General features: G+C 47.7%; 2 protein-coding genes across 5 annotated transcripts in view; both read left to right on the forward strand.

Moving 5' to 3' along the window:
* SUSD3 (sushi domain containing 3) overlaps nucleotides 1-3213 on the forward strand; it is a 17929-nt gene extending 14716 nt beyond the window's left edge. For both annotated transcript variants that reach the window (XM_017737361.1, XM_017737364.1), the window contains exon 5: nucleotides 2826-3213. In XM_017737361.1, coding sequence (XP_017592850.1) covers nucleotides 2826-3039 — 214 coding nt within the window. In that variant the 3' untranslated portion in view covers nucleotides 3040-3213. The remainder of the gene's footprint in view (nucleotides 1-2825) is intronic.
* A 4001-nt stretch (nucleotides 3214-7214) lies between these two features.
* CARD19 (caspase recruitment domain family member 19) overlaps nucleotides 7215-8275 on the forward strand; it is an 18446-nt gene continuing 17385 nt past the window's right edge. The window contains exon 1 of one of the 3 annotated variants that reach the window (XM_017737335.1): nucleotides 7215-7533. In XM_017737335.1, coding sequence (XP_017592824.1) covers nucleotides 7515-7533 — 19 coding nt within the window. In that variant the 5' untranslated portion in view covers nucleotides 7215-7514. The remainder of the gene's footprint in view (nucleotides 7534-8275) is intronic. The other 2 variants (XM_008636016.2, XM_017737337.1) reach the window with 2 other exon arrangements.

Raw genomic sequence — 8275 nt, forward strand, 5'->3', positions numbered from 1 at the left:
CCCTCTATTAGTGGTGTGGTGTGGTGTGGATTTACCACAGGGAAAGGGAAGAACACTTGGAGAAATACCCATGTTGTGAGACAAACTGCTGCAAAGCTTAATGGAAAATATCAGTAGAACAAGGAAAGTGCACCAGGACACCTGGAATGACTGCCAAGAGATGCACCAGTGGGACAATTAAGGGGGCAAATCGTTTTCTACAACACTGACAGTGCAAGATTGTCCTGGGGAAACTGATCTCTGAGGGTTATGAAGGTCTATCACTGCTTATGAAGGTCAGCAGTGTCCCCAGAGAGGCAAGCCTCTCGCTCCCTACAGAAGGTCTGTGCATTTTGTGTTATGATTGGCCTCCCGGTCAGAAGTTGCTGGTGTTTGCCTGCAGGCTGGGGCACGCAGAGCAGTGCCTGAGGCTGTGGACACACATGGGACCATTGGCACAGTGTCCTTGAATGTCTGTGTGGGTGTGAATGTGTCCCCCTGCTCAGCTACCATTGCAGTGAGGCACTTGTGGGCTGCTGCCAGGGCACAGGAAGGGGTGCAGGACTGCTCGTCACTGGGGTTTAATACTGCACCACACAGAGCACCCAGCGAAAGGGCTGCGAAGGGCAAATGACCTGTTTGATTAAATTGTATGGAATTAATACAGTTCCCTATACAAAGTATTTGATTGCATGGCACCAAGGACTGAAGGGGAGGAGACCCAGCATAGGAGAGGGGCGAATTTCCTTTCCCTGTTTTTCCCTGTGGCTGGCCCAGCCTTGAGCTTCTCTGTTCATGGAGTTGCTCGTTTTTTTCGTCTTGTTTTTCCTGTGCTCTGTGTTCCCCACTGCCACCTTTTAGAGGCTCAGATCTTCCCAGTACCTTTTGACATGCAGGTTTCAAAGAGAGCTGAGACAGGGGAAGCAAACTGTGGTTTCACCTTGGGGCCCCGTTAGAAGGGTAGGATAAACTGCTTTTAAGATACACCCATTTGTGAATTTCAATTGTCATCGCAAGAGCTCAGAGGGGGCGTGTACAGCAACATGTGCTTTCAATAGAGCTGCTATTATTGTTTTCATAATGCTTTCATGATTACCCCAGGGTCTTGTACAAAGCCACCAGGCATACAGCAACAAAAAGGTCCCCTCCCATCCTCCAGTATAAAAGCTGTTTTGAGAGGCAGTGCCAGCACCAGGCAGCTTTGTGGCTGTGTTCTCACATGTCTTGGATGTCCTGTTAACAGTGTTTTCCCTCCAGCAAGGAACAGCTCTCAAGTCACACAGAAAAATATTCTTGTGAATCCTCTAAACCCCACTGACAAATGCTGTGATGGCTATTCTTCTCCCCTGATGGGAGCTCCAAATTTTATCTGTCAGATAAAAGCTGTTCATGTCAAATGCATCATGCACTTAGCTGTTCAGCGCCCAGGGCAGGTTTATATTGCCAGGTAAGGGTGCAGAGAAGGGTTCTGATCCTCCTGCTGTGATGTTTTGACGTATCCCAGCTGGGAACTAGGGTTAAGGAGAGTTGAAGTGCTTGAAAAAACAATCATTCAGGACAAAGTACAGAGCTTCCAAGGATAAGAGAGCAAACTGAAGGCGGTGTCCGACTGAAGGCCATGCACACAGAGCAAAGCCCACTGCATGCACAGTTGTGTGTCCCTTGGTGACACTGCAACCCTCTTAATAGCTCTTCTCATACTCTGCTGAGGTGAAACCCCACTGGCTTCACTGTCCCTCTGATGTCCTCAGGGTTTGCTCTATTGCAGGGAAGAGAGGTGCCTACTGTCTCATCCTACACTTACAGAATCACAGAATCATGGAATGGTTTGGCTGGAAAGGGGCCTTAAAGACTATCCCTTTCCACCCCTTGCCATGGGCAGGGACACCTTCCACTATCCCAGGTTGCTCCAAGCTCCATCCAGCCTGGCCTTGGACACTTCCAGGGATGGGGCAGCTTTTACAAAAGCTCCCACACTCAAGCTGCAGTAAATTAGCATTTTCCCCAAAGGGCTGTGACTTGTCTGGTCACAGACCATGTGCAGAAAGCCCCCTGCATCCATCATACCTCTTGCAGCAGAGTTCAGAACAAGCATCCCCCTGTGCTCCTGAACTAGGGGTATGTGATTTACTGAGCATCTTTTCAGAAACTCTGCCACCTCCATCTGCCACTGCTGCTACTCTGCCCACACCATTCACTGCTGGGGTGTGGCTGTCTGGGGCAGTGGCCTCAGAAGTGGTGGCTTCCCCCACAGCTGGACAAACCCTCCCTTTCCTGATGGGGAAAGGTGAGCAGTAGGAGGGATCAGAGACTGCCAGTGCTGCAAACACAGAGTCCCAGCCTGTGGTCCCTTTGGAGGGGGCCTGGCAGTAGCCAGGGCCAGCAGCCAAGGGCCGATGTGACCGCTGGCAGCTCTACAAATATCACCTCTAATCCCACTGAGCACAGCTGGCTCTTGTGCTCCCAGCAGTGCTCCACTAACCAAGCAAGGATGCTTCTTCTGCACCAGGCTCAGCATCCAAATGTTCCTGGTCACACTCTCCAGATAGCATAGCACTCCATCGAAGCTGGGGACTCATTTGATGGCAAGCAAACAAATAGCATCTGCCTCAACCCCAAATAAAACCAACCTCACAAGTCTTTGCAAAGTCTGTATCAGCTTTTATGGGGACACAGTTATTTGCCCCACTGCTACCAACTGGTTTTGATGCTGGGAGAAGCAACTGCTTGTGTTACAGCATGAGTCATTTGCGAAATCCCTGATGTGCAAATAAAATGGATTAGGAAATTCTGTACCTTCACCAGAATTAATGAAAAAGAAATAACTTTTCCCTTTGTGCTTACAGGTTCCAGGAAGAGTGGACTCAGGATGTTGTAGTTCCTGGGTGTTGCAAAGACAACAATCAGCTGCTGAAGGCAGCCAAGAGCAGTGGTGCACCCGGGACACACGGGGTACTGAGGCACAACACTGCAGTGCAGACGGTGAACTCAATACACGCTGCTGAAGTCTACAGTCATAACGATAGTTGCAACAAACCAAGCTGCCAGATACCTGGATAGCTGGTGTCTGAAATGCAACTGCTTCTCTGGACCAAAATGAAATTTTGATAGAAATATGTGCCTTAAAGACAACATAGAAATTTCATTATTCATACAAATTGTAATTTTTCTATATTCCAAGATGCTTCAAGGTCTGATACAAATAAAGGTATGAATGTTGGGGCTGTCAATCCATAGCTGTTCCCTGTGGTTTGCTGTGCACTGTGCCCATGGCAAAAGCATAATGTCCTTCTGTACAGCTAGAGAGGTGGTACCCAGTTTGCACATTTGCCTCATATGAAGTTGCTGATAATAATTACCCCCCTCAGATTTCACTCTTCTCTGAACCAGTGGGTTTTGTAAGAATTTCAGAAAGAAAAGTCCCCCATATTTTTACGAAGTAACATGATAGAACTACAAAAATATTTGGTTTTAATTAAATGCCCCCCTGTTTTGTATCAGGAAGGTCTTTAATTCACCTGCTGTGTGTTTAGAGACCATGTGAGATTGGATTCAGCAAAGGCCCATCTCCAGGTCTGCCAGCCTGTGGGAGAGGAGATGGCACATGGAGGGATGTGGTGTCGTGCTGTGGCACACCTTGGGGCCCACACCAGCTACCTCCTGTAGCTTCTACAGGTGTCCCAGTGCGAGAGCAGCTGGTGTGCAGATGGGGACAGCGCTGCAGCCTTCCTAGAGCAGCCAGCTCTGGATTGCTGCAGCATCGTCCCTGTGAGAGCTCTAAATAAAGGGCTGAGGTAGCTTTTGAAAGCCTGCCTTCTTTTCCTATTGTTAACCTATTCATTGTGTGAAGAAACAAGGTGGGGTTTTTCCTTGTTTTGTCCCTTTTGAATAGTTAAGTAACTGATATGGCTCTTTTTCTACTGTTTATATGCAAATAGATGTATATCCTACTTATAGTATAGTTATTTTTGTTCAAGTTGAAGCCTTATTTAATACTGTCATCAGCTGTTTAATGGGTATCATCACATCCCTCTCATGGGTGGAAACATGACCTTATAGCAAGCTGCAGTAATTGTTCTATGGTATATCCCCTTGGTATGAATCAGGTATCCTCTCACGACTTGCAGTTCTGAAGCTTCAGTTTTGAAATTCAAATTACTGTAGCTTGCTGGCAAGCCTAGAAATGCCCTCTTCTCTCCTGGCCATACTCTGCAGAGAACAAAAACATGGGCTTGAAATTCAATAACATGGACGTTGCAGCAAAAGAGCTTTTTTCTTATTTCTAATAAGTTCAGTTCTAATGTACATTACACCAAGGTAAAGTGCAACACACTTCTTGGTATGTGCTGCAAAAAGGAGAATGGATGTACTTCCCATCACTCCACCCAATTAAGTTCTCAATTCATCCAGTTAATACTACCCAGCATTAATCAGGACATAGTTGTGCTGTGAACTACTTTGCCTGCAGTTTTCAGTCCTCTGTAAGACCCAGACAGCTTCTGTACCCAGCAGTGTGGGCAGCAGGTCAAGGGAGGTGGTTCTGTCCCTTGCTCTGCTCTGTTGGAGCCTCATCTGAAGCTCTGTGTCCTGCTCTGAGGCCCCAGCATAGGAAGGACATGGAGCAGATGGAGAGAGTCCAGAGGAGACCACAGAGGTGCTCCAAGGTCTGGAGCCCCTCTGCTCTGGAGCCAGGCTGGGAGAGCTGGGGGTGCTCACCTGGAGAAGGGAAGGCTCCAGGGAGAGCTCAGAGCCCCTTGCAGGGCCTAAAGGGGCTCCAGGAGAGCTGGAGAGGGACTGGGGACAAGGGGGAATGGCTTCCCACTGCCAGAGGGCAGGGTTAGGTGAGATACAGGGAAGAAATTCTTGGCTGTGAGGGTGGGGAGGCCCTGGCACACAAACTCACGGCCCAGAGCAGCTGTGGCTGCCCCTGGATCCCTGGAAGTGTCCCAGGCCAGGCTGGACAGGCTTGGAGCAGCCTGGGATTGTGGAAGGTGTCTCTGCCCATGGCAGGAAGTGGACGAGATGGGCTTTAAGGTCCCTTCCAACCCAAAGCATTCTGTGATTCTATGGTTCTATGTGCTCTTGCATCCCATGTGTAGCATTATCTTTGAGCTAGGCCTGGGGCTGGCACCATCTCTGTTGCCTGTCCATCAGCTGCAGCTGTGCCAGGCAGCTCCAGAAAGTTTTTAAGAAGTGTTATAAAGTGCCCAGAAGTGTCGAACAAATGGTTAAACAATTCCTTCACAAAGGAGATACATCTCAACATAGGATTAAATAGAGTTATAGGCATGGGACGGAGGTGTTCTGTCCTACTGGCAATATTATGCTTAAGGTACACGTGTGAAGGGTGGCCAAGATATCCTTGATCCTGCCTCTGCAGCTCCTTTGAATTTCCTTCCTCTTCCCATCTCTATGATTATGTTCACTGAATTTCATTATTTAGTTCCCTGGTGTTTTAATTTTATTATGTGGCTTTAAAATCCAATAATGTGACTGCAAGTGAAATAAATTCCCTGTTGGGATGTTTGGGTCAGCACTTCACGTGAGCAGACAGCCTGGCTCCTGTTCTACACGAGGCAAAGCCGAGTAATATTGGATGGGACAAAGTGCACCCTTGAGCTGCCAGGGATGCTGGCAGCCATGGGAAGCACCACAGAAGGCAGGTAAATTCACTGACCCTCTGTGCCAGAGCACTACATGACTATCATTTATTTGGGCATCTAATGCAAGAGGCAGCAAAGTTACACCAAGATAAGGAAGCAACACCCAAACTGTTTGTATAAGATTTGTGGCTTGGCTCCCTCTGGGACTGTGCTTAGTTCTGATGGCTGCACCCCCTGGAGTTAGCTTTATTGCTCACGCAAACATAATTTATTGTCAGAAGGGAAATAAGTGCTGTGCAGGAAGGAGATGAAAGCAGCTGAGACTCTAAAACACGCATTTAAAACCTTGTAACCCTTCAATGTTTGCCAGCCAGTGGTTCCATCTGGATTCAGGCTCTTATTTCTTCTACAGAAAACTTGCATTTCCTCGTGTATTTTATGAAACTGATGGCTTGCATACTGCTCACAGAAGTGTTTCCCACAGGACATGTGTTGTATCTATGAGCTGGAGTCTGCAGTGGCTTCTAACCCATGCCCAGTACTAGCCAGTACTTCATCCAGGCTGTGGGTCCCATGCTGGCTGCACACCATCCTCTCCATCATTCTTGGCTCTGGGGGTCATATGAGGCCCAGAGCTGGCACAGGGATGACTTCCATGTGAGGACATGTACCCAAAATTGCTTTGTGCCCTTCCCAGATCTCTGCAGAATGTCAGTTTGCCAAATCTGTCAACTGTTTATTTACACACCTATTTCAAGGGGAGGATGCTCTGACAGCTTTATTTGCTTCCTGTCTTCAAAGAATTCAATTGTTTGGTTTTTTAATAATTAGTTGACTATTTTTTCTCATGTGTAAAACTTGATTTCTGCTTTACAAGGGATCATATAAGGAGCCAAGTGCGGTACTGAATGTGTTTGTGAAGCTGGCTGTTCGTTCTCCCATGTACAACCTAACAGCCAACACAGAATCTGTGCAGTATTTATCAGAACTACTTGTGATCAGCATACATGGACCTATTCTACATGCCCATTTTTCCCTTGTGCCAGAAACAAGAGATACACAATTTTTCCATTATGTACATCATCTTGTTTTACTAATGCTGTTAAAATTTCCAAGGATAGAGTGTCATAGAGCAGAATCAGGGGTGTGTAATTCACCAGGTAAATACACAGGAAGTTAAAACTGTCCAGACCTGTGGATGCTTCAGGTTATTATAGCTGAAATGGACCCTCAGGGATTGTGGAGTCCAATTCCTAGCCCTCCACAGACACCCCAACAATCCCACCCTGTGCATCCCCGAGAGTGTTGTCCAAACGCTCCTGGAGCTCTGGCAGCCTCGAGGCTGTGACCGTTCCCTGGGAAGCCTGTTCAATTCCTGACCACCCTCTGGGGGAAGATGGTTTCATCCAAGTCAGTTTTGTTCCCATTTCACGGTTTGGCTTAACTGGTTGGGAATAAAGACCTAGGAATTTGCAGCACAGCTTCTGCCTTTGTGTTTGGAGTCAGAGGACTTTTTTCTTCATCTCCTTCTAACCGACAAAGTAATCATACCGATAATACTACTCCGACTATATAAATAAGACTGGAAAATAACCTATTTTATATGCAAAGCAACTCTAGAAATTACTAGCACACACACAAAAAGCCTTCGTAACTTTGAGTAAACAAACATCTTGGTTTTCAGAGCTAATTGCACGTCCCCTAAAATCCCCAGCAAATTGCTTCTGACTCCCAGGCGCGGAGAAGCAGCCGCCCATCGCTCCCGGCGGAGCTCTGCCGTCTGTCACAGCCGGACTCGCTCCCTCCCTGTTTACTTTCGCTTCTCCAAGTTGCCCGTGACCTCTGCTTCTCCCGGCAAGGAGGATTGCGCTGCGGCCGCCCCGCGTGGGACGTGTGCCGGGCACGGCACACACCCACCCCTGAAACCGATGGATGATGCTCTACAGAAGCTGTAAGTGCACACTTGTAACGAGGAATTTGGGCAAAACAACGGTCTGAAAGGCGCAAATCTGTGGGAACAGAAGTTCAGAGCCAGAGGGGCAGTGGCTCTGACGGGAGTGGCCAGCCCGTCCCTGCCTTCACATTTTCTTTCCCTTCTTAGAGCTTGTTTTTGTAAATTATTGACTAAAACTTGCTGAAGGGAGTCTAGTGCGCAATCTGAGCTTTTAAGAAATATTTTATTGTATTTTCTTAAACACAAAGAAAGACTTTGTTAGAGGAACTGCTCGCGCTATCTGGATTCAATTTGTTGCTAAAGAGGTTCAGTCCTCTGGCGGTGGGAAAATAACAAAGCGCATTCAGCAGTTAATAGGTAAAACAAAACACTACATGATGATGTTGCCAGGACAAGGGTGATATTTAGTAAGTCAAATAATTCACTCAAATAAACAAATCGGTCGGTTTAGAGGGAGGAAACAGTGCTGGCTTTTGAGATTAGCTAACCAGGAAATCAATCTGCTGGGAAATAAAACGTTGTTGCACAGATCACTTCGCTTGGGCACTAAATTCGGAGGCAGAACTCTGAAATGAATCAGTTTTGGAAAGGCCTTGGGCTCAGTCAGGAAGCGGGGGCTTCGAAGCGCGCCGCTCGCCCCGGGAGCGGTTTGAAGTCCGCGTTTCTCGCCTCGCTGTTCGCGTACATCGCTGTGACCGCGACCGGGATGCGGCTTCCACATCCGGCTGTGGCCTGTGGA

The sequence above is a fragment of the Corvus brachyrhynchos genome, unplaced genomic scaffold (assembly GCF_000691975.1).
Source record: "Corvus brachyrhynchos isolate BGI_N302 unplaced genomic scaffold, ASM69197v1 scaffold266, whole genome shotgun sequence".
In the NCBI taxonomy this organism is placed as follows: domain Eukaryota; kingdom Metazoa; phylum Chordata; class Aves; order Passeriformes; family Corvidae; genus Corvus; species Corvus brachyrhynchos.